Source organism: Callithrix jacchus, chromosome 3 (genome assembly GCF_049354715.1).
Source record: "Callithrix jacchus isolate 240 chromosome 3, calJac240_pri, whole genome shotgun sequence".
Lineage (NCBI taxonomy): Eukaryota > Metazoa > Chordata > Mammalia > Primates > Cebidae > Callithrix > Callithrix jacchus.
In genome coordinates, this window is record NC_133504.1 from 176279435 (window position 1) to 176306547 (window position 27113).

The 27113-nt window shown below is 43.8% G+C and overlaps 1 protein-coding gene across 1 annotated transcript; it reads right to left on the bottom strand.

The window, feature by feature from the left end:
• Positions 1-27113, bottom strand: LAP3 (leucine aminopeptidase 3). Its single transcript, XM_002745957.7, has 13 exons — positions 26981-27113; positions 24608-24723; positions 22798-22852; positions 22220-22325; positions 20974-21133; positions 19295-19459; positions 15039-15197; positions 12693-12817; positions 11118-11206; positions 9411-9513; positions 3230-3309; positions 999-1108; positions 1-553 (listed from the first exon to the last, which is right to left on the bottom strand). The coding sequence occupies exons 1-13, from the start codon at positions 27080-27082 to the stop codon at positions 364-366; spliced, it is 1560 nt and encodes a 519-aa protein (XP_002746003.3). The 5' UTR covers positions 27083-27113; the 3' UTR covers positions 1-363.

A 27113-nucleotide genomic window follows, 5' to 3' on the forward strand; every position in this document is an offset into this window, starting at 1 on the left:
TCAGAGAGCACAAAAAGTTGGATTTATTGTTTCTGACAAGTGCATAGTAACTTTCAGTTTGCTGGTGTTCCTAGCATCGCAAATCTGAAGTACAATTTTGCTTCTCAATTAAAAAGATACACTCTGAAAAGTGATTCGGAAGTTCTAAAGATTTTAGTCATTTATAGAATATCTTAAAAATCCTTGCCAAGTAAGATTAACTTTATAAACCTTTGTGTAAAATGAAGAAAAAAATCAAGGCATACAAATTTCATTGTGTCCTACGTTTTAAAATACCATCCTTTATCTTCTCTGAAAGATTTTCATTTTAAGTTCAACTGTCCAATTTAAGACAGAAAGTGAAGACGCTTTTGAGTATCTGAACTAAGCATTGTCTTGACTGAAACGAAGTAAGAACTCTATGAGAGTCCTTGTGGGCCTCCCGGTCATGCCTTTCCGTAGATAGGGAACCTCATCTTTGTTAGTCATCACGCCTGCTATGTCTAAATGTGCCCACTTGGGATGAGTCACGAATTCTTTCAGGAATGCCGCAGCTGTACATGCTCCCGCAGACCTGCAGAGAAAGACAAAAAGGACTTTATAACCCCATGTAAATGTGCACAGAGATCCCACATTCTTGGTACATACATTTATAGAACAAAAGTCAAGCTTATAGGACCTATTAAGATGCTAACTCACATATCACTTTCACAATATTTATTTTCACATAATGCTTTAAGCAGTAAAGGATAAATTCTAGATTCCTTTTTGCTATGGTAATGAATTCCCATATTTTCCATCTCTTACCCTTACCATTCACTTAAAATTAGCTTTAGATTGGAAACATGCAAATTTTGAGACCTGGTTGAAGAAATGCTTGAAATTCAAGACATTAAAAACCTTACAAACACTACACCAAAAGGAAATTAAATAGTTAAACCTTTTATAAGGGGATAAAATGGAAAATGTTGGCAATCAAGGATGACTCTATAAATGTACATTTAGCTTATCTTACATACCTATATTTTCCAATGTTGTTAACATCAGCAAGCTGGCAATCTACAACCTGTCTTGTATAATGTTCGAAGAGAGGCATCCTCCAGACACGGTCCCCTGTTTCAATGCTGGCCTAGAGAAGAAACAGGTGTGACAGTTGGAAGACTGGATGAAGTAGGTTCTGGGAAAGTCACGGCATTGAGATGCTCAATGCATGAAGGAAGAATTGTTCTAACCTGTTACTCTAAAACCTGAAACTATAAAATAGGTTTCAGAATTGTGTCCATTCACTAAAAGATTTATTTTAGAACTATAAAAGAAATCAGGAATGCCGTGAAGCAGTTTCACAAATCTGTAGGGCATTTTGGTAAAATCATCAAACTACAATTCCAGGTTTTATGGGTTGATTAGGGTGAAAGGGTTCTCATGAGGCAGGTCACTTCAATGTGATAGAAACACGTTACTGGACCTGTATCACTGAAGTCCTGAGACAAGGTGACCACATTCATTCATTCATTACCCATTCACTCATTCATTCATTGTTTACTGAACTAGTGAGCACCATCAGGTGTGCTGAAGCCACCTGAGGGCCTACAGGCCAGTAAGAGAAACAGATACATAAAAAGATTATTTAACTCACTGGTAACAAGTCAAAGATAAGACCTAAAAGTGAAAAATCAAGAAGTGGCAATATAAGCTATTATTTTAAGACATAAGTAAACAGATAATCAGCTAAGGGTGGAAAGTGGCTGCCTTCTGGAAAACAGACTGTGGGCTGCTGATTGTTAATTTACGCACATATAACTGAGATTTTTTTTAAAAGCTTAAATGTTTTTAAAAAGTCAAAATAGGCTGAGCACGGTGGCTCATGCCTGTAATCCCAGCACTTTGGGAGGCTGAGGCGGGTGGATCACGAGGTCAGGAGATAGAAACCATCCTGACCAACATGGTAAAAACCCATCTCAACCAAAAATACAAAAAGTAGCTGGGCATCGTGTCATGTGCCTATAATCCCAGCTACTCAGGAGGCTGAGACAGGAGAATTGCTTGAATCAGGGAGTTGGAGGTTGCAGTGAGCTGAGATTGTGCCATTGCACTCCAGCCTGGCGACAGAGCAAGACTCTGTCTCAAAAAAAAAAAGTCAAAACAACAATGTGTGGGTGTCACGAAAGAGAGGGATAATGGCTATGTGGGAGGCTAGAGGAGAGGTTCCTGTCCTGGACTGGAAGGAGACGATAGAGCTGAATATTGCAGAGCTGGGAGGACTGGGCTTCACGAATGATGACATATATGAAGGAGAAGCAGTTTAGGGTGAAAATAAGTTTAGCCCTTAAACCACCCTCAAGATTCTATTTGGGGACATTTTATGTTTGTCCTCCACTGGCACAGAGCAAGCTCCCAATAATTACTAATTGAAAGAATGAGTAAGCAGCCGGCTAGAGCCGTCTAGCAGCCATGTGGGTACACAGAGGCTGGGGCTGAGGAGAGAGACGGGAGCCATCAGGCACACATGCCGGCTGGAGTGTCCCTGTGAGGACTGTGTAGAGTAGGAAGAGCCTATGGCCTTGAACTGAACAGCAGCCAAAGGGCAGGCAAAGGGAACAGATCTGGAGAGGGAAGCAGGAGAGTCATAGGAGAAGGCAGCCCAAGAGAGGATTATCCCAGAAGCTGAACCAGGTGTCAGGAGGCCAGAGTCACTTATTGCCTCAAGACTGAACTAGGCTAACAGTGGTGCTGGAAGGCGAAAACCGATGGCAGTAAGTGAGGGTGGGTGGGGGTTTGTGTGTGTGTGTGTGTGTGTGTAAACAAGGATGACTGCTGAGAAAAGGCTGGCTGTGAAGGGTCACGGAGGGAGGACAGAGCACAGCGGTCTGAAGACATCCTCATCGCTGCAGGGTGAGCTTCCTTACATGACTCACAGCGCACAGTCACAAACCCTGCTCCCCAAAGCCATCTTCAAAACCATTTCTACCTCAGGGATTCTAAACCATGGCCACAGAGTTCGTAAGACATTTCCACATGATTCTGAGGCTACTGGAGGAGAGCAGGGTGGCTTCAACCCCTCCTTTAGGAGCATGTGCGGAAAACCCAACACCACTGAACTGAATTTATTGCTGTGGTTAATTTTCAATTCAAAGGCAAACCTGCAGCATAAAAATCATTTTAACACAGGAGTTGAAGAAGTCTATCCTTCTAAGGCTAGAATAATTTATTCATCAACCCCACCATTTAGATATACAAATATTACCCCTACCTCGAAGAGTTTGTTCCAGAGCCAGGATGAATTGGTAAAGACCCCAGTGGCACCTGACCCCAAAGCTACATCCATGGCACCTGCAAGACACAAGGCCTCAGGTCAAGTGCAGTCTCTCCAGGCAGAATGGGCTCTTGCCATGGAGATCCAAACAAACCTTAGTACTTACCCTATTTAGTGGCTTCCTCATTTTCAAAAATAGATAAGTTTAAAAAAATCTTTTCTGTGCATACTTAACATATTTTTATGTTTTTCAAGCTAGAATTCACTTAAATTATTGGAAACGCAAAAAAAAAAAAAAAAAAAAAAAGAACCTACTGAATTTTACCAACAATTTCATTTTAGGGATAACTGTTATTTATTTTTCACATTTCCTTCCAGATCTCTAAATTTTTTTTTGAGAAACGTCTCACTGTCACCCAGGCTGCAGTGCGGTGGTGTGATCAGAGCTTACTACATGTAGCCTCAGACTCATGGGCTCAGGTGATCCTTCCGCCTCAGCCTCCTGAGTAGCTGGAATTACAGGTACACATCGCCATGGCCAGATAATTAAAAATTTCTTTTTGGTCTGGGCACGGTGGCTCACACCTGTAATCCCAGCACTTTGGGAGGCCAAGGCAGGCAGATTACCTGAGGTCAGGAGTTCGACACCAACCTGGCCAACATGGTGAAACCCCGTCTCTACTAAACATACAAAAATTAGCTGGGCATGGTGGCGCATGCCTGTAATCCCAGCTACTCAGGACACTGAGGCAGGGAGAATCACTAGAACTCAGGAGGCAGAGGTTGCAGTGCAGTGAGCCAACATAGTGCCATTGCACTCCAGCCTAGATGACAGAGTGAGACTCTGTCTAAAAAAAAACATGTAGAGATGGGGTCTCATTATGTTGTTCACGCTGGTCTTGAACTCCTGGGCTCAAGTGTTCCTCCCATGTCAGCCTCCCAAGGCACTAGGATTACACGCATGAGCCATCACGCCCAGCCCAACTTCTACACTTTCATAAAAAACACTTAACACCATCCTATATATGCTCAAGCATGTGTTCTTCCTTTTATGCCTTAAAATTTTATTCCTCTTTGGCCAGGTGTGGTGGCTTACCCCTGTAATCCCAGCATTTTGGGAGGCTAAGACGGGGGGATCACTTGAGGTCAGGAGTTCAAGACCAGCCTGGCCAACATAATGAAACCCCATCTCTACTAAAAATACAAAAATCTGGGTGTGATGGCACACACTTGTAATCCCAGCTGCTTGAAAGGCTGAGGCAGAAGACTCACTTGAACCCAGGAGGCAGAGGTTGCAGTAAGCTGAGATCGTGCCACTGCACTCCAGCCTGGGCAAGAGAGTGAGCCTCTGTCTCAAAAAAAAGAAAAAAAAGTCCGGGTGTGGTGGCTCACGCCTGTAATCCAAGCACTTTGGAGGCCAAGGCAGGCAGATCACCTGAGGTTTGGAGTTCAAGACCAGCCTGACCAATATGGTGAAACCCTGTCTTAAAATTAAAAAAAAAAAAAAAAAAAAAAATTCCTCTTTTATAAACAAATGTTTGAAAGTATCTTTAATTATTTAAAAATAGTTGGGCCAGGTACAGTGGCTCAATCCTGTAATCCCAGCACTTTGGGAGGCTGAGGTAAATGGATCATGAGTTCAAGAGATCGAGATTACCCTGGCCAACATGATGAAACCCCATCTCTACTAAAAATACACAAATTGGCTGGGCATGGTGGCACGTGCCTGCAGTCCCAGCCACTCAAGAGGCTGAGGCAGGAGAATTGCTTGAACCGTGGAGGCAGAGGTTGCAGTAAGCTGAGACTGCACCACTGTACTCCAGCTTGGTGAGAGTAAGACTCTGTCTCAGAAAAAAAAAAGAAGTCCACCACATGGAGGTATCATAATTTATATACTACTGGCATTGAGGAGTCTAATTTGTCAGTAATTTTAATCACATCTCAGTAAGTATTGCTATAAGAATTCGATATCTGTTATGACTGCATCATATTTACTTGTTTCATCTTTAGTTTTTTTCCTCCAACAAAGTTGTGTCCCATTGGCTGACTTCTATTTTTACAATAATTAGCATATTTGTAAAAAATCAACTTAACAATGCAGATTTGCAGGTCCTCTTGAGAAGAGACAATCAGGTACAGCCACTTAGTGCTGCCTCCTTTCGCTGTGGTATTGGCTTCCAACAGTCTCGTTGGTTATCTGCCTGGCTCATTTGTAAGGAAGTCAAGTGGGCCCAGCAAGCACACTATCTGGCATAAAGGAGCTTAAGTATTTATTGAAAGGAAAAGCAAACCTTACTACCCTTCAGTACCGGGACCAGCACTGAACCCACCACCAATACCAGCACAGGCATATGAAATGTCAGAGGAGACAGCACTGAAACTGGGCTATGTCTTCACAAGGTGGCATTTCTTCCCTATAATGCAAAGTATGGCCAGGTTGCTCCTTAAATTCTTAACCATGTCTTTACATGAAACTGCTCATTAGCAACTCTCTCGAGGAAAACTGAAACTTGAAGCTACTACTAACTAGTCGACCCCGCATAGCCACGTGTTCTGCATCTAGGGATTCAACCAAATGCAGACAGAAAATATTTTTAAGGGAGGGAGATGGTTGCATGGGTACTAAAACATACAGACTTTTTTCTTCTTGTCGTTATTCCCTAAACAATACAGTGTAACAAATATTTACATAGCATTTACATTGCATTAAGTAGTGTAAGTAATCTAGAGATGACTTAAGTATACTGGAGAAAGTACACAGGTTATAGGTAAATACTACGCCATTTTACATACGGGATATGAGCATTGTGGGTTTGGTATCTGAGAGGGGATGCCAGACCCAGTCCCCCATGCATACTAAGGGACAACACATACATACCCATTAATACTTTACAAGTTAGTGGGTTTTACATAATTATTCACTTGTCCTCAAAATATTTCAATCAACCCCATAAGAGTCATTTGTTAGTTTTAAAATTTGTCATAGAAAAGATGGATGATCCCCCTCAAACAAGAACATGCTACCTTTCCTTAAAGTATCAGAAAATGCAGACATAAATATTTAATTTGGTCCACTTGGGACCACGGCTGTAAAGATGATTTCATTATATATTTACATAGTTTATTTTCTATAATTCCAGAACTATTACCACCACCCATTTCAGAACGACTAGTAGCAGAGGCATACTCCCCATTTTCATTTATAAGGCACATGTGGAGCCCTGTGTTGTGATGCTCACTGATCGATGTTAACAGAATTGTTCATAATCTAGAAGAATCAAAGCCCCAAGGAAAGTGAGGATAGCACCACACTCCTTGAATCCTAAATTATGCCTATGCAGTAAGAAATTGAAGAGAAGCACCGTGATTGAACAGCCATCCCCGAATATGTCACTGTTCCTACAATCTGGAGTACGGCCTGTCTTTCAAAGGACACTAATATTTGTTCAGTGTCTGTGATATTCTGGGCCAGAGACATCAACCTGTATCATCTCATTTAATCTTCTCAGGAATCCTTCCTGTAAACAAAGTGCTATTATATCCCTTTTATGGATGAGAGAACTAAAGCCTAGTCCAAAGTCACATGCTATTAAAAAGTAGGACAAGTTTTAAAATCAGGTCTTTTATTTCTGAAGACTGTGTACTTCTTCCTAACAAGAGCCTGAGGTTAGAAACTGGTTCTTATTCTCCTCTTTGAACCTGACCTTCTGGAAATCAGAAGGGGCTCAGCAGTATTTAGGGAACCATCATCCAGCGTGGTCTGAAAGCTCACCCAGAAGGTCACCCTTGGTTACTAAGGGCCAACTTTCCTACCTTCTCAACCTCTCAGACTGAGAAAAAAAGTAGAGTAGGATGTATTTCTCAGGTGGTAATTACGAAAGTTATTTTTAAGTTGTAAAACTTGGATGTGTCTGATGTATCTATCCTCTGTGATTCCTCATTTACAGTGAGGGGGTACCCGCTTCACCACCACTGCCTCCCCGCCAACCCCCACCAGAGAACCTCTACTTTTCAGCTTAAAGTGTTTCCTAAACTGAATAGGGAGACCAAAAACCATGAAAACACTACAATGCCAGCTTTAGAAAAAGAACTCTTGGCAATAGACCTGTGGACTATTTTTAGACCTACGTATAAAAGTGAACATGATTTCTGCTGAAGTAAAGGTTCAACATGATCAGGGCAAGAATAAAACCAAAGGATACAAAATGATCTAATTTTCCTCTTAAAAGAGGTAGAGTTTGACTTTAAGATTCAGAAATTAATTTTTTTTAAAAAGGGATAGAAGGCTGGGCGCAATGGCTCATGCCTGTAATCCCAGCACTATGAGAGGCCAAGGCAGGTGGATCATGAGGTCAGGAGTTGGAGGCCATCCTGGACAACATGGTGAAATCCCGTCTCTACTAAAAATTCAAAAATTAGCTGGGCATGGTGGTGCACGCCTGTAATCCTAGCTACTCAGGTGGCTGAGGCAGGAGAATCACTTGAACCTGGGAGACAGAGATTATAGAGAGCTGAGATTATGCCACTGCACTCCAGCCTGGGTGGCAGAGTAAGACTCCATCTTAAAAAAAAAAAAAAAAAAAAAGGCAGGTAGAGTCGAGATGAATTACTAGAAGAGAACTTTTAGATGAAAGATTATGAACATTGCGATTTGGCAGTAAGACAACACTTGTTTGTCTGTCATCCCTTTAGGAATTTACTCCCAGCCCTCCAGGGTTGATGGTGTCACAGCCTGTGTTAAAGAAGCTTTCCAAAAACTCCCTCTAGTCTTTACAACTCCTCCAGGCAAATGGAATTGTCCCCAAGTACCAATGCTCAAAAGGGCCAAGGAACTTGCCCACGGCTGACTGACTAGTAAGTGGCACAGCTGGGAGTCCCACCTGAGCCTGGCCTTAAAGCTCAGGCTTCACACTGTGTCACTTCTGTTAAATGAGGATCTTGCTACCCCATAAACTGTGTTTATTATAAGATCAAGTATAAAAAGTTCTGGGGAAAACAAAAAAGAAAAGTTCTGAAAACTCAGAGGGCATCAGATACATTACGATTAGTTCAAATAAGTAAAAGCTATTGATTTGTGAATTTATCATTAATCTTTTCAGATCTGTATTAAATGCTAATTGTAATAGAAACCATTTTTTTTTTTTTTTAAGATAGAGTCTCACTCTGTCACCCAGACTGGAGTACAGTGGCCCAATCTTGGTTCACTGCAACCTCCACCTCTCAGGTTCAAGTGATTCTCCTGCCGCAGCCTCCTGAGTAGCTGGGATTACAGGTGCATGCCACCACACCCAGCTCATTTTTGAATTTTTAGTAGAAATGAGGTTTCACCATGTTAGCCAGGATGGTCTCGATCTCCTGACCTCGTGATCCGCCTGCCTCAGCCTCCCAAAGGGCTAGGATTACAGGACTGAGCCACTGCGCCCAGCTCGAAACCATCTCTTAACATCATTTTTCAATGTCACTTTAGATGAGCTCATCTGGCCCACTTGTTATTTCTTTTTTCAAAGGTGCAGCTCAGGCCAGGCACAGCGGCCCACGCCTGTAATCCCAACACTTTGGGAGGCCAAGACAGGTGGATTACCTGAGGTCAGAAGTTCAAGACCAGCCTGGCCAAATGGCAAAAACTCTGTACAAAAATTAGCTGGGCGTGATAGCAGGCGCCTGTAATTCCAGCTACTCAGAAGGCTGAGGCAGGAGAACTGCTTGAACCCAGGAGGCGGGGGTTGCAGTGAACCAAGATCGTGCCATCACACTCCAGCCTGGGCAAAAAGAGTGAAACTCTGTCTCAAAACAATACAAAAATTAGCCGGGCATGGTGATACACGCCTGTAATTCAAGCTACTTGGAAGGCTGAGGCATGAGAATTGCCTGAACCCAGGAGGCAGAGGTTGCAGTGAGCCAACATCACACCACTACACTCCAGCCTGGGCGACAGAGTGAGACTCCATCTCAAAAAAATAAATAAATAAATAAAGGTACAGCCTGGAATGTTTTAAAACAACGAGCCTAATATTCAAAACAGTTTACAACTACAGACCAATTCCTCTGGTGAAAGATCTTTGAATGTGAATGGATGGAGCCAAATTTTGGCAAAATAATGCCCAGATTATAGTGTGTGAAACCCATACAACCAACAAGACTTCCTTCAAACAAAAACAAGGCAGGCGTGCGGTCTGACCTGTTAAGGTGGCGGCATTGAGGATGACCTTTGGGTTGAATGTGTGCGCGTAGCAGAGCGCGTCAGCCAGTATGAGCCTCCCCTCGGCATCAGTGTTATCAACCTGCAGAGCGTCAAAACAGAAAGGGTGACAGCATGGGTAATGGGAAAACTAGACATCTGCAACAGTGTTCGATGGAAAATTCGGAAAAAGCTACTGTGACATGTGTCATTATCAAAGCCATTCATACACTTCAATGAGAACAGGAACGTATCTAATCTGGAGAGTAAATATGATTTAATAATCCCCCAGCACCTTGGGAGACAGAGGTGGGGAGATGGCTTGAGGCCTGGAGTTTGACACCAGCCTGAGCAAGATGGTGAAAACTCATCTATAATTAAAAATTAGAAAATAATAATAATATAATAATCCCTGTGCAAGAGCTGATGACCTAAGGTTGATGACTTTGGAAGCCAAAATAAATAGAAAAATGTCTAGTGCATTTTACCCACAACTTCGTAACATGAAGGGGAAAAATGTAAAGATTTTTGAAAACAAGGTTTAAGAGTGTAAGAAAGCTACAGCTACATAGCAGTGTGAATTCTAGAAATGAGAACTCTAACTTCAGTAACACTTCCTAACTATATTCCCTTTTTTGTTGTTGTTTTTTTGAGACAGAGTCTCACTCTGTTGCCCAGGCTGGAGTGCAGTGGCGAGATCTCGTATCACTGTAACCTCTGCCTCCCGGGTTCAGGGTATTCTCCTGCCTCAGCCTCCCAAGTAGCTGAGACTACAGGCACATACTACCACACCCAGCTAATTTTTATATTTTTAGTACAGACGGGGTTTCACCATGTTAGCCAGGATGGTCTTGATCTCCTGACCTCATGATCCACCCGCCTTGGCCTCCCAAAGTGCTGGGACCCGCGCCCGGCCTATATTCCCTTCTTTTAAATGGCGGTCCAGTCATCATCGGCGGCTTGTATACATGTGCACGCACATGCCACCCGGAGGACCTGCTGCTACATCCCCTTGAATGCAGGGCCCATGATGTAGGACAGTTTTCTACGTCAATACCCAAAATGGAAAAGTCACTCATAGCACAGGTATATGCAGATGACAGCCCACAGATTTACTGCTTTGCTGCACTCTGCAGGGCTGGATGCAAATTCATGGAAACGTGTGTGTACAGCATACAGGAAGTGGGAGGAACAATAAGTCTGGAAAAACATTCTTCAAAATCCCAAAGAGTTACTTCTGCCTTTGCAAGGAAAGCTACTCAGGGGCTGGGAATAGTGGCTCATGCCTGTAATCCTAGCACTGCGGAGGCCAAGGTGGGCTGATCGCTTGAGTCTAGGGCTTTGGGACTAGCCTAGGCAACATAGCAAAACCCTGTCTCTACAAAAAATACAAAAAATTAGCCAGGCATAGTGGCATGCACCTGTGGTCCCAGCCACTCAGGACGCTGAGGTGTGAGGATCACCTGAGCCTGGAGAGGACAAGGCTGCAGTGAGCCATGCTCACGCCACTGCATTACAGCCTGGGTGACACAGCGAGACCCTATTACAGGAAAGGAAAAGGAAAAGAAAGCCTACTCAGCACTAAAGACAGCACCCTCCCCTCATATGGTGCTGGGGCTTTGCATCCATCCAAGCTGTGGTTACGTGGCTACTGTGGGATTCCTGAGGAATGCCAGATGGGCAGTGCTGTGTAGTGCGTGTACAAACCTGTATGGTCTTCCCGTTCCTGGCTCTAACAACATCCCCTGGCTTGTTGGCCTTGCCGCTGGGCATATTTTCACAAAGAGGGGCCAGACCTATTGGAAAGAATATATGAAAGCACACAGTATATGCTGGGTCTAAACATGCCACTCCTGAGACAAGAGGCCACCTGTGAGGCATGAGAAGCAACACACAAAGGCCACTTTAACCAAGTGATCAAATTTAACATCACCAATGTCATAACTGACATTTTGTATCAGCAACAGGAAATACACATCGCCATGTAGCAGTCTTCCCAAAGAAGTCTAACTTGATTCTAATCGAGAAGAAGCAATTTAAATACAAGTTGCAGAATATCATGAAACAAACCTAGACCCTTCAACACTGCTAATGCCATGGAAGAAAATAGGAATAGGGTCTAGACTTGAGAAATCTAAAGGGACATGGCACCAAAGACAATGTTAGTTTCTGGATTTAAAAACTAAATGTAGGCTGGGCGCGGCGGCTCACACCTGTAATCCCAGTACTTTGGGAGGCTGAGGCTGGCAGATCACCTGAGGTCGGTAGTTTGAGACCAGCCTGATCAACATGGAGAAACCCCATCTCTACTAAAAATACAAAATTAGCCGAGCATGGTGGTGCATGACTGTAATTCTAGATACTTGGGAGGATGAGCCAGAATTGCTTGAACCTAGGAGGCAGAGGTTGTAGTGAGCTGAGATTGCGCCATTGCACTCTAGCCTGGGCAACAAAAGCAAAACTCCATCTCAAAAAAAAAAAAAAAAAAAAAAACTAAATATAAGTAAGTAAAATGGACATTTTTTACACAACCGGAAAGAATTAGGTTACTGCATTAATCCTTGGAAAAGATAATGGTTTTGTCATTACATAGAATGTCCTTTTCCTTAGAGGACATGTCATGGTGTCTGCAACTGACTTTTAAATAGTTCAGAAAACAAAAGGGCTATGAGAGTGAAGGAGGGGGTTATCTCTGACAGGCCTGGATTCTAATCCACCTTCCTTGTGCAACGGACATGACATTGGGCACTGTCATGTAACCTAAGACTCTCTCCTCCTTCCCAGTCTCCTCTGAAATGAGTGCGAGCAATGCTATTATACAAACTCCCAGCACCGTGCCTGGGAGTTTGCATCCTCTATTACTAAGAACTGCGAAATAATGAACACTTTTTCTGTCCCAGGAGCTGTCTGTGTGTTGCATCATTTTACCGGCCACAATCCTACAAGGCAATCAGTCAACGAGCCACAGCGTCCTTCCACCCCAACTACCAGGCAAAATTAATAATGTCAGCTACAAACCTGACATTGTGCTCCTGACTGCTAACCACTTTTTGCGGAAGTAAAGCAAATCAATTCCAGTTACAGCCCACTGGTTGCAGATACATTTAGCTCAATTAGCTCAGACAGTAAAACACTTATCTGAGCTAAATAGCTTCTGCTTGATAACTATTTAAAAATCATTTCTTATCTTTTCAGATTAGGGGCATCATGTCTGTTGTTTCTGTCCTCCTATCTGTCTGGAATCCAGAAGCTCTCTGAGATGTAATCCCTTGCTTCACTTACCTATAATATTAATGGGCAAATTGAGCTTTGCAGCAGACACAATGGCTGAGCATATAGTTGCAGCTCCTCCCATGTCAGCCCTCATGAGATCCATATTTGCAGAAGCCTTGATGGAGATACCACCACTATGGGGAAATGGACAATGTGCAATATTAATAGCAAAGAAGATGGCCAAAATCACTTTATTTAAAAAGTACATTAACTGAGGGTTAACAATCACATAAAAGCACCATATAATGCTGGTTATAGTGAGCTGAGATTGCGCCACTGCACTGCAGCCTAGGCAACGCACCAAGACTCCGTCTCTAAAAAAAAAAAAAAGTTTAGGCTGGGTATGGTGGCTCACACCTGTAAGTCTAGCATTCTGGGGGGCCAAGTGAAACACCGTTCCTACTAAAAATGCTAAAATCAGCTGGGAGTGGTAGTACATGCCTGTAATCCCAGCTATTCGGGAGGCTGAGGCGGGAGAATTGCTTGAACCTGGGAGGCAGAGGTTGCAGTGAGCCAAGATCGCGCCACTGCACTCCAGCCCGGCAACAGAGTGAGACCCTATCTACAAAAAAAAAAAAAAAAAAAAGGCTACTTAGCAAAGAAAACTAGGTTGGAGAAGCACATGAAGGGTTTTATTTTCATTTCATTTGCTTAACTACAGGACTTCTCAGGGTACAGAATGTAGCATTTTCTGTATTTCCTTTTGAAGGAGCCCTGATTCCTGGGAATCATGTTACCTGGAAACTACTTTGGAAAATGCCGCTAGAGAACCATAAGATGTTGATGTCCTCTTGTTCATTTTTGCGCCCTCTCCAGAATGCTTCCAGACATGGGAAGACCCTGTCAGTGGCATGCTTGCTGGCAGTGTAGTCTCCGTACATTAGCAGGTCAAAGTGCCTCCTTGTGTCTTCCACCCACTAGTTCATGTTTTTGCCTTTAAAACACTTATCTCCAAATGATTTTCCTGGTAGAGCCTATCAGTAAAAGATTTCGAGCACATCCCTTTCAAAATATGCATGCTTTTTTATAAGTTATGAGCATTAGACTATTGTACTAAAGTGTATATTATAAAAACAATATAGCAAATAAAATTTAGAAAGTTAAACTGACTTCTGACTTGTGGGTTTGTTTTTTTTTAGTAGAGAGGAGGTCTCTTGACCTTATGATCCGCCTGCCTTGGCCTCCCAAAGTGCTGGGATTACAGGCATAAGCCACCACGCCCAGCCTGCTAAGTAGCCCTTTTTACGCCTCATACTCACTGGCATCCCTGAAACTTTTTTTCCGGTGGCAAATGCTTCCCATGGGAAATACTGAACTCCTTTCCCAGTTCAGCCTCTCCTTAGTTGAAATAACCAGATACAGTTTCCAACTCCATAAGAAATACTTATGGTTTAATAAGATTAATGGGAGCTAGACTGGTCAGCTATAAGAAGTAATAATCTGAAGCAAGCATAGGGAAGACAGCATAATCCAAACAAGAGCATCACCACCAACCTCATGGAGAATCTTTAACAGCCACAGAGGACAAACAAAGTGCTTGGCAGAAAAATTTGAAGACATTTTAGGGAGAGCACAGTGGCTCACACCTGTAACCCCAGCACTTTGGGAGGCTGAGGTAGGAAGACTGCTTGAGACAGAAGTTTATGACCAGGCTGGGCAATGAATGTCATGAGACCTCATCTCCATATTTAAAAAAAAAAAGGACACACCTCAGTTTGACTTCTGACTCCACTTATTACTTATGGGACTTTGAACAAATTATTTAAACTTTGGGTCATGGTCTCCTTACCTGTAAAATGTCTACAATACCTAGCCCACGGGGGTATAGTTATGGCTAATACATGCAAAATACCTGATCGTCTCTGACATATACTAAGCATTTTATAGGTGGTAGCTTAATAAGTTTAAAGTAATGTATACCTTCAACTGAACACCATGCTTTTGAATCAAACTGTAAACCAGCCCAGCGCAGTGGCTCATGCCTGTAATCCCAGCATTTTGGGGGCTGAGGTGGTTGAATCACTTGAGGCCAGGAGTTCGAGACCAGCCTGGCCAACATGGCGAAAACCCATCTCTACTAAAAATACAAAAATTAGCTGGGTGTGGTGGCGCACGCCTGTAATCCCAGCTACTCAGGAGGCTGAGGCACAAGGATTGCTTGAGACTGGGAGGCAGAGGCTGCAGTCAGCTGAGATGGTGACACTGCACTCTAGCCTGGGTGACAGAGACAGACTCTGTCTCAAACAAACAAAAAAACAAACACAATCAAACAAAAAACACCCCTATAAACCAAGTAATTTAACTGAATACAAGCAATTCACCAAAATACAAAGCACAAACACCATAAAAAAATACCTGTCAAAGGTAATTCCTTTCCCAACAAACACCAGGGGTGGTTCATTTGCATTGGGGCTGCCTTTGTAGTGAATTTCCAAGAAGACTGGGGGCTCGTCAGATCCTTTGGCCACACTGAGGAACGATCCCATTGCCTGTTCCTCAATCCAAGACTTCGGTCTATAGGGCAGAAAGAGGGAAAAAGTAAATATACTGTTACCTTTATTTCAAAATAAGAGAAAAAGCTCATCACAGTGTGTAAAAAAGTATAATATACAAGCTCTTAAAGTATACACGCATTAAGTTTCAATAATCAGGTCCCATTATTTACTTTTTGTATATTCTTGGGCAAGTCACTTGATTCTGAGCCTATTTCCTCATCTATAAAATGAGGTCTATAACTCTTCCACCAAAAGATTATAGAGTTACTAAGAGAAGTCGTGTGGCACCTAATACAATGTCGACTAACAGTCTATAGTATATGTAATTAATCTCCTCCCTCCCTAATAGTGTCAACTAATAGTCTATAGTTTATGTAATTAATTTCCTCCTTCCCTAATACAATGTCAACTAATAGTCTATGGTCTGTATAATTAATTTTTCCCCTCCTATCTACTCAGATATTTCTACAATTTTAATTTAAAGATGAAGTTAGAAGGCCAGGTGTGGTGGCTTATGCCTGTAATCCCAGCACTTTGGGAGGCCGAGGCACGAGAATTGCTTCAGCTCAGGAGTTTGAGACCAGCCTGGGCAAAAAAGTGAAACTATCTCTAAAACAAATAAGATAAGATATAATAAAGATGAAATTAGAGGCCAATGCAGGAGGATTACTTGAGGATAGGAATTTGAGACCAGAAAAAATCAGCCAGGCATATTGGTGCATGTGCGGCTGTCCTAGCTACTCCAGAGGCTAAGACAGGAGGATCACTTGAGCCCTGGAGGTCAAGGCTGCAGTGGGCTACGATCTTGCCACCGCACTCAACCTGGGCAACATAGCAACACCCTGTCTCTTAAAAAAATAAAATTAACAATAGGCTCTGAGACCACAAAGAGTGCTTAAAGATAGGTAAGGGGTCCACTGCTTTATTTCTAAAAATCACACACTCACAAAAAAAATCAGTCAACAAACAGCAAACGAAAGCTATATTCTAATGACTGGAAAAAATATCCTATTTATCTGCTTTTTTAGAAGTGCTGAATTCTATCTTTCTAATGTTGTCACACACCATTTTGCACAGTTCCAACTGTAGCTTGAGGCATCTTTAAGTGAGAAAACTAGTTAGTTCTTCCTTGATAAACATGGGATAAGTGGGGTAACAGAATGGAAACAGTCCTTAGTGCAAACTAGAAAACTGAGGCCGTATTACTCTTCTTTCTAGGCTGGGGCACAAAAGGGCTCTGTATGGATTTCTGGCCGTGGTAACGAGGCCAAGAGGGAAATCCTATACTCCCGCAGACCAGCGACAACCATAGCCAAGGAATGCTCGCTCCTCCAGCACTTATTTGTTAAAATAATTAAACTAGGACTGCATCATGGTGGGATGACCAGCATACTTCAAAGGGGAAAAAAAATTAAATTGGAAGATAAAACAGTTTTAAAAATCACTTCAAAAAAAAAAAAAAAAACAAAGCTGTGCAATGTGGGCATATTAAATCAGAAACTCAGCACCCAATGTGTGATTAAAGACCTGCCCTGTGGAAGAACTGCCTGTGTTTCCTTCATATACACCCGCCTACACTGGAGAGGGCTTAGTGCAGCGATGCCTCAGTTTAACGAGTCATATCCCACCCATGTGTCCTGCCTGGTCTCTGCTGAACTCTTTTCCCTTTGCTCAGCTCAACTTCCTCATCTGAACTGCCCTGCCCCACTCTCCCGTCCTGTAACTTCTACGCAACCTGCAGGACTCTGCCTTAGGCTTCATAGCTTTTTTTTTTTTTTTTGAGAGACAGTCTTATTCTGTCACCCAGGCTGGAGTACGGGGGTATGATCTTGGCTCATTGCAACTTCCACCTCCCAGGTTCAAGTGATTCTTGTGCCTCAGCTTCCCAAGTAGCTGGAATTCAGGAATGCACCACCACGCCTGGCTAAGTTTTAAATTTTCAGTAGAGATGGGGTTTTGCCATGTTAGCCAGGCTGGTCTCAAACTCCTGACCTCAAGTGATCCACCTGACTTGGCCTCCCAAAGCGCTAAGATTATAGGCATGAGCCACCACGCCTGGCCTAGACTCCATATTCTTTTTTAATTTTTATTTTAGAGACAGTTCTTGCTATGTTCCCCAGGCTGGCCTTGAACTTCTGGACTTGATTGGTTCTCCTGCCTGCTTCTTGAGTAGCTGCAAATAGAGGCGGGCACAATTGTGGCAGCAGCTCCACATTCTTTGGCAATCCCCCTCGTCCCTCTGCAAACCCCATTTACTTGCCTATTCCTTCTTATAACATCCTCGCTTCCTTCAAGGACAAGGACTGCTGTCATGCATTTGTATGACAGATCCCAGGCACACCAGAGCTGTCCTAACCACTATTTGCTGACCACAAAGTAGCTCTGGTGCTTTCTCAGATAAGGAAGAGTCTCTACCAAAGATATCTTATAGAACCTAAATATTGCTACGGATTAAACATATACTAACCATTCCAGAAATTTTATCAAGCTGCAAGTACTATGCTTTCTATAGACTATAAATCTTTCTTCACTCTCTCTAAACCGTAGGTGCTTTCCTGAAAAAACATTAACTCTAATCACAATTAAATACTAAAGAATTCTTTTAGCAAGGTGCAGTGGCTCATGCCTATAATCCCAGCACTTTGAGAGGCTGAGGTAGGCGGATCACCTGAAGTCAGGAGTTCAAGACCAGTGTGACCAACATGAAGAAACCCTGTCTTTACTTAAATAATAATAATAAAAAAAAACACAACAGGCGGGTGTGGTGGCACATGCCTGTAATTCCAGCTACTCAGGAGGGCTGAAGCAGGAGGTTCACTTGAACCCAGGAGGCGGAGCCTGCAGTGAGCCGAGACTGTGCCATTGTACTCCAGCCTGGGCAACAAAAGAGAAACTCCATTGAAAAAAAAAAATTTTTAATGGAACTACCCTTGGGAAACAACTTTGACAAGAATTCTTTAGGTCAAACAAATACCTGTTCATTTGTTTTAACCATAAATTCCCAAACTCTCTGAGTTGATTTGCTTAAGGGGTTGGAGATCCCAAGAGAGCGATAGACTTGGATGGGGGGCCTTTCAGCTCCAACAGTCTCCCACTGACACAGCACTCAGGGCTGCCTGGGAGCAGCAATACTGGAATCTAGCTAAGGGAATCTATGTGGCAGAAATTCTCATCCCATGCCTAGTTAGGCATGCTGTGTTCTTCATTTGTATACAAAAGTAAAGACAGAAAGAATTCACCAAAATAAACCATGTTAAGTTTCTCAAAAAATTAAACAGAACTACCATTTGAGTCAGCAATTCAACTCCTAGGCATATACCAAAAAGAAATAAAAGTATGTTCACACAATAACTTGTATACAATGCCCACAGCAGCATTATTCATAGTATCCAAAAAACAACTGAAGTGTCCATCCCTGATGGTTTCAGAAAATGGGAAACAGGGAGTAAGTGCTAATGGGTACAAGGTTTCTTTTGGGGGTTATGAAAATGTTCTAAAATTGACTGTGGTCATGGTAGCACAATTCTGTGAATATTCTAGATATCAGGCCAGGCACGGGAGCTCATGCCTATAATCCCAGAACTTTAGGAGGCCAAGGTGGGAAGACTGCTTCAGCCCAGGAGTTCAAGAACAGCCTGGGCAACATGGCAGGACCCATCCCTACCATAATTAAGAAATTAGCTGGGCATGATGGCACAAACCTGTAATCCCAGCTATTCAGGAGGCTAGGGTGGGAGGCTTGAGCCCAGGAGTTTGAGCCCATTCATGCCACTGCCCTCTGGCCTGGGCAAAAGAGCAAGACCCTGTCTCAAAAAAAAAAAAAAAATCATTGAACTGCACACTTTGCATTGGTGAACTGTATGGTATGTTAACTGTATTCAAATAACATGGTTATGAAACACACATGTACACAGCATACCATGACACTCTCTCTCAAAGGCAAGGATAGAAAGAACCTCACTCAGCTCTATTCCAGCTCCCGTGTGGCCTCCGGCCGGTCATCTCAAATCTTTGGTCTCAAGTTATTCCTCTAAATAGTGAGGGAGCTGGATTTTAGGATCCCAAAGAGTCCTTCTGGCTATAACATCCCAAGTCTGTGACACAATCCTGAATTACCTAATATGGACCTCGGTTTTACTACTAGCACTCTTGAGATTCTTCTCAATAATTTCAGCAAATCTGGTTGGCGTCATCTCGTTGGCTGGTGTCTCCATCAACTGGCGTGCCAAGTTCTGCCCAGAAGCAAACAGGACTCCTTTCTGCCAGGCCTCGTGATCCCCACTGGCAGAAGAAAGACAGAGTGACTGTCAACCAACCTCTCAAGAACTCTGACCACCTGGCAACTAGGAGACACTCTTAGCTTACAGAAAATAAAAGAGGAAGACTACAAACCAAAAACAATTGGCACACAGGACCTGGATTCATTTTTTGTGATCTGACCCAGGGCAGCAGACGGACGCTATGATGCAAAGAGCCAGAAAACATGGCCACATGGAGCAGAACCAGAGGGTACCTGGTCAGGCACTTCCCTTCAGAATCCTCAAATTGCATTAAAAAAGGGCCTGTGCTGTGGAGTCTTTTAAGCTCTAAATCTACCACATAAATGAAGGGAAGAGGCTTCCACAGAAAGGCCCGTTTTGTTCTCCTTCACTGTATCAGGAATGGCGCAGCCCCAGGTGCTAACTGCAGAGCAAGCGTATTAACAATGGCTCTAATGTGGCACTGAAGACCTTTCTGCCTTCTTTTACCTAAGTTGGGACTGCAAATTCCAACCCATCCATAAGCAGGGTCAGCTTTAGAAGAGAAAGGATACAGGCACCCTGGCTCTTCCTGTGGCAGCATGGAGATGGGTACATAACAGTAGATGGCCTGGAAGGCCTGCCAGGTGCCCCCCACTTGATGTGCTCTTTTGGGTGATGACACAAACCCTATGGAATCAGTATTACAACTCTACTAAGCAAATGCAGAAAATGAAGCACAGAGATTTCAGTCACATAACCAGCAAGGTCCCCCAACGAGTAAGTGGTGGAGCCAGGACTTAAGCCCATGCTGACTGGCTGCAGAGCCCGCACTCTCCCCCACTCCCCACAGCTGCCAACCCTCGGGTGGTGCTAGGCCACTGGAGCAGAACCAGAGGGTACCTGGTCAGGCACTTCCCTTCAGAATCCTCAAATTGCATAAAAAAGGGCCTGTGCTGTGGAGTCTTTTAAGCTCTAAATCTACCACATAAATGAAGGGAAGAGGCTTCCACACTGTGCTTGGCACCATCTGCTGAAGGTCTCATCCGGTTTATTCCTGATGGCAGGGACCTCATCTCCCAAAACCTGGAATAAGGCTGGCATGTAACAGGTACTCAATGATCTGCCTACAGATGGGTCCTCCCACAAGGGCAAGGACCAAGCACCCAGAGGACCTCTTCATCTGTGTGACACCTGCGTTTAGCACAAGGCCAGCAGGTGCCAGTTAAATGAACACATCTGGGTTGAAACCTGTGGGACATGTCTGTCATGTCATTCCTCCATCTCAGGGAAGAACTACGTGGTATGGCTTCCCTGTAAACAGCAAACAAGGTGGGGTCAGGGAGTCATGGGGAAAACAGGCACATGCGGAGAGCCAGGAGCAGAGCTTGGGCTTGTGACCACATTATTAAAATGGCTGAGGCAATGGGGAGGTCCCAGCCAAGCCATGCAGCAGTGCGGGGTGCTGAAAAGCAGGCAGCTCATATCCCAAAGGCCAGGCTGTCAGAATGCAGAATGCCAGGGAGGACCACCCTCCTCCTAATTTTCTTCCATCACCTTCCATAGAGCTTCGCCGACACGGCCATCTTCTTTTTTTGCTTTAGGTCATCGTATTCATAGAGACCAAGCACGGCTCCCTCTGCAGCAGCCTGAGCATCTCCACAGGGATCCACCTCCACGGAAGAGAGCTCCAGGTCTTGAATCTGCCTGCACCCCGCTTGAAAGGACAGAGGAATCGGAAAACTGGAGTCAGTCCAAGACAACTGGAATAGCAGACAGCAGAGGAATGGTGTGGTGTGCTGACAACACAGCGGGGGTTCAAATCCAGCCCTGATACCCAACTGTTCTGAACCTTGTTTCCTCTTCTATAAAATGAGGGTGTGAGTGCATTTTACAGAATACCTCACTCCTAGGTGGTGGTAAGGACAGGCTGAAGGAGAGAATGAATAGCTCCTCACAGAGCAGTATAGGCTCTCATCATGTGGCAATTATTCCTAGGATAATTTCTGAAACACTATGATTTCCTGATGAAGCTTCCCAATTGCCAAGAGCTTCTCACATTAAAAATGACAGGGAAATGATGATGCTGAAATTATGGACAAGGAACTGAACAAAGTCTACTTATTAACATGGCATGTTATAAAGACCAGGTCAGCAAAAACTCCCAAATAGAAGTTACTAAATAACCACTTCAATGAGCTTTGAAAGTAAAGTTAATGAGCATTTATAACAGATACAGGCATAAAGAGTAATCAAGGCGATTATCACTGTTTCAGAAATGTCTTCCAAAGCATTTTTAATCACAGCTCTCCTCAGTATTAGGCCCATCCTGCTGCTTAAGGCTAAGTGACTCAATGGCGTTTGCCTGGGACACACTGGTAAGGGCACACGCCTTTGGCTAGTGATAGACAAGCATGCCACACTTTGCTTCCTTACTCTCCTTATTCGTAAAATCTGATGACTCTGTGTTATTTAAAAGTCAGGCAACACCAGGATGGCATTACAAAAAATCTACACGCTAGTTTCTGGTAGAACACAGCTCTAAAACTACAAGAGCAAACACATGGTAGTAAAACACCGAAATAAGGTGTGGATAGATTAAAATTAAAATTCCATGAGCTAATCTATATTTATCATAAGGCCAAGCATATTCAGTAAGAGGAACTGAATTTTTGTTAAGATGAATGATTTCTGTGTGAATGTGGTAAGGGGAGGGCGGTTGGTAGAAGGACACAAAGGGGGAAAGAGAGGTCATCATAAACAGTGGATCCTCAGGATTCTTTAAACTTAAAAGTGAAATAACCTGCAATGGCAGCTCTGATGTTTTCTTTGCCTTCATGCCAGTTTTCCTGTTCGTCGATCCCAGCTGCCTTTTTGCCGAGGCCAACTAGCACCACGCTTGGGAAGTCCTGTCCCACAGAGAACACCAAATCAACCACTTTGTTTCTTTCAGGAGTCCTTTCCAGCAGGGAATTCTACATGTGGAAACTCACTGAGGTCCCACACAATTACTTTAACCACAGCAACAGGGCTAAACTCACGGTGAAATTTGGTTTTGTTTTTTCTTTCCTTTAAGCCCTTGTATCCTGGCGAAATTTTATAACTTCTATGTTTGAGAGGCAGAGTGACTGAGGATACTATTGCAAATAATTCTATGTAAGCCAGAGCCACAACCGGATAAAGAAAGCCTTCAGATTGAGGAATATAGGATATGCAGTATTTTTTATAGCAATTCACCTCTTAATCTTAAATACTTCTGCTTAATACTGGAAAAATCATAAAATCTAACACAAAATGTTTAGTATGACTAGAGAGCCACAATACTTGGTATACAGTAGGTGCTCACTGAGAGTTTACCAAATAATCATGTTCATTTCATACCTGATGCAGACCATAAAAGGTTCGAGTCTTGCCTGCCTTCAGAGGTGGGCCAGATCTGAAACAAGAGGGAAGAGCCGTTTTAAAACAAGTAGTTTTCTCGGCTCGCTTGGGAAGGGACACTTACATACTCAGCATTATCACCCTATTCTGCTAACTGCTTCTGCAGTCTTGCTTCACTTATGTTTTTATCCAAATACAGAATACTCTCAAGTCAGATGTCTTTCTTTAAAAAAAAAAAAAAAAATAGAGACAGAGTCTCACTATGTTGCCTAGATTGGTCTTGAACTCCTGGGCTCAAGCAATCCTCCCACCTTGGCCTCCCAAAGTGCTGAGATTACAGGTATAATACAGATTACACTGCTGATCTACTGAGCGCAGCTCAGATTCCTTAGGCATGGCCTTTCTAATTCTAGCTCAAAAACTATTTAGCAAACTTTCAGATTAGATCTAATACAAACGTATTTGAAAACAACAGTGGAACACAATGCCACGGCTATACAAAGTCATCTGAGCACAGACTGACGCTGAATCGAATGAATCTCAAACCTTTTCAATAAAAGACACAAGACACCAAAAACGCAGTAATCTAAGTGGTGTTTGGCTTGGAGGTTGTCTTTGTGGTTTCTCTACAGAGCGGATACCAGACACCGGATACTGCCAATCCAGGGCAATTTCCAAACAAAACAGATCCATGACTATAAGAGGCCCGGAACAAAGAAGCTCTGGAATGCAGCTGACAGCGATCCATTAAGGAAGGCAGGTTAGCTTTTGGATGAATGAATTAATCAATGCACTTGAGAATGTTCTACAGGTACTGCTGATGAAGAACTCATAGTTGAGAGGATACACAAATCCTCTTTTCTGATGATTAGATAGCTATTAGACTCTAATAGGCTATGTATCATCCGAATAATACACAGTTGCAGTGGTTTACGTGGATACTTCTATGTCTGCCAAAAACAGCCTGCAGTTACAATGTTTCCCTACTGTCAGGATCTGCAGCCCCATGGAGACTTTTGGCATTTTGGTGATTCACAGGTATTTTAGATTTTAAGAAGCCCTTGAAACTCCAGGCATGCAATAAGCAGCAGAACACTTCGGCTGCTTTTAACTGTCCAAGGGATACTGCTGTCTCTCACAGAGAAAAGGGGAGTTTAACAAGGTAGAGGGGCTGGTGGGAAGGCAATGGGGAAAGTTAATTTGAGCCAGGAGGTTAGGCTGAAGAAATCTGGTACTTTCCAGATTCTTCTGGATCAGTCTTTCACAATAGATTTATGATTGCGCTGGAAATGGCCTGACTTCCCAAAACTGCAGACCCACCCATACTGAAACACAAAGTACCAAAGTGCATTCCAGAGACACATGCTTTTTCACTTCTGCTCTGGCCAGAGCACTTCCCAGCATTGTCTCTTCTGACAGAAAGGCATAGAAAAGTATTCTTGTCCTGGCACAGTGGCTCACAGCTGTAATCCCAGCACTTTAAGAGGCGGAGGTAGGCAGACCACTTTGAGGCCAGAAGTTCAAGACAAACCTGGCCAACAATGGTGAAACCCCATCTCTACTAAAAGAAAAAAAAAATTAGCTGGGAATGGTAGGCATGCCTGTGATCCCAGCTATTTGGGTGTCTGAGGCAGGAGAACCACTTGAATCCAGGAAGCAGAGGTTGCAGTGAATTGAGATCATGCCACTGCCCTCCAGCCTGGGCAACAGAGCAAGACTCTGTTTCAAAAAAAAGAGAAGAAAAAATAATTGTTTCAATTTGGGGGCACTTTAAGAACTGTAAGCACTGGAGCACACAAGCAACACTTACATTTTCAAAGTCTCTCTCAGCTTTCCAGCTATCAATTTATCAAAATTCTCTCCTGCACTTGTGAACTGTGGCACATCGTCTTCTTTTTCTTTGGAATAGATTCCTAAAACAAGACCCTGTGAATGAGCAAAAAATATAAATATAATAGAATTAAAGTAGATCCCTTAGAGAGGCTCAGGAGTCCCCAAATTTCAGGAGGAACAAATAATTCCACCCAAACTGTGTCCTCCCTAAGGGCAGAAGAAAGCCAAAATATAAGCAGGTGCTGGGGTCAGTTACATGTGCACCTGCTGAAGAGTTTCAGATTCTTGCCAAAGCAAGACCCATAGCTACCCACACTGGACCTTGCCCTGGGTTTCTGTACTCACTGCCAGGAGATAGCTTCACTTTCATATAAAGTAGAAAGATGTTTTGTTTAAGAAAAATCCATTTGTCACCAAGTTATATCCTGAAAAAATTCAGAACATGCCCCTCCAAAATAGACCACTTTGGCACATTGATTATTTTGAGCATAAGGTGCTTGAGAAACAGCAAGTGCAGAAGGGCTCTCTGACCTCCCATTCTCCCTAAAAGCAGGTCATACAAATTCCCGTGAGAAAGGTGCTCTCCCTGTACCAGGAAGAGAACATTCTTATCACCAGAAACTGGAAGTAAACACCAAAATGGACCTGTACAAACAAACCTACTGAACTTACCCTTATCTTCTATAAGTTACCCCATATATTTTTCCTAGTCATTATTCCACAATTTAGTAGCCCTAACCCAAACCCCTGTGTCTTGTCACATCCCCACAAGGTATTGTTCTTTGTTTAAAAAGGATTACAAGCTTTTGGGCCCAATGCTTCTTCAGGTCTTCATTTTCCTCTTGCAGACTCCTGTGTAGATGTAAACACAGCAAATAGAAATCTCTATCCTTTTCTCCTGTTAATACATCTTATTTCAGTTTCTGTAGGCCCAGTCACAGAACCTAGGAGGGTAGAAGGAAGATTTTCCTCCCCTACAATCCTCAAGTGCAAATCCCGGATATTTTAGGATGCTGCTCCCATCAAGCCAATGGCCGTGCCTGCCATCATAAGGACTGTTGCCACATAAGAGCTGTGGTCAACTCAGAGGCTGAAAGAGAAGTACCAACTTCCCAGGGAGGGGTAAAAGCATTCTGCTAAGCACTTAGCGGCTCTCAGCACTTAGTAGCTCACTCCCTTCATCTCCTTCACAAGCCCCAGGTCTCAAATACCAGAAATGAGAAAGCAAACCCAGTAATACTTAGTATTTACTTTTGCACGGCAATTTATGACTTTAAAAATGTTTTGTCTGCCTCATGGCGACTCTGTGAGGTGGAAAGAACATGTAGTCTTATTCCCCCTTGATCGATAAGGAAACTGAAACCTACTTTGACACAGGAGCTCCTGTGCAGTAGGGCTGAGTGAGAATCCAGATGTCTCCACGTCCAGCAGTTGGTCTTTCCACAAAACCACACAGACACTTAGAATAATGCCCTCTCTGTCTTTTCCACCGAGGAAAACAAGATTCCTTTGCCAGGTTCTAACTTTCTTAAGATGGTTCACTCCGCGGGAATCAATGGATCTACCTGGGAAGCTGTCATCTAGGGAGGCTGTGGCACAGCACTGGAGACAACACTGGTCAGCCGACTGATCCCTCCGCCACTGCAGTGCCTGCAGGAGATCGGAGCTCAAGCTCCACCTAGAACATTCTTCTGCAGGGACAGTCAACTCTTTCTGGTGCTCAGGCATGACTCCCAAGCATATGCTGGTTCCAAGAGCCATTCCCTCTCCAGATCCTTCACATCTGAAGAGAGACCTTCCACATTTTCTGGAGTTCACTTTTCTCTGTTAGATGCTTTAATCCTGGGAAACGTGGGTCTCTCAGCAGAGCCCTTTTCTCTAGAGAGTCATGCTTTTCCTCTAGAAACTCTTCCAAGCCACTTACTCCCTGATCTTTCACTTCCGCTGGGGAAGGAGCCCTGTGACTCTGGGGCCTCAGAAAACCTTTCACCTTGCCAAACTCGGGCTTCCTCCAAGAGCTCGGGTGGGAGCCCCATCGCCGCGTCCTTCCCCACGTTACTACGAGGACCGCGGGTGACGACTGGAGCAAGGGCGCGCCGAGCGGAGCCGGCTAAAGAGCGGCTACAGCCTTTACTACTTCGCCCCGAGCAGGGGAAGCGCGCCCTCCACACGACCAATGGGGTCCTCAGCGGCCTAGGCCGATCCCCGCAAGGAGAGAATTTGTCTTTTTAACTGGTTTTTGCAACTTGGCGTGGACACCCGGAAACCACGGCTTCGACCCGCCCCGCTGCCCCAGTCGCCCCCGGGCAGGGCCCCAGTGGCGGACCGGGAGCGAGCCGTCGCCTCTCACCTTCGTCATGTCTGCGGCGGAGAGACCCCAGCTCCCGAAATGTCTCACGGCCAGACGTCGGACGACTACTCGCCCGGCAGCCGGAAGAGGCAGCAAGAACATCTTGTCGGCTCGGCCCCTCGCGCCGCCCTCC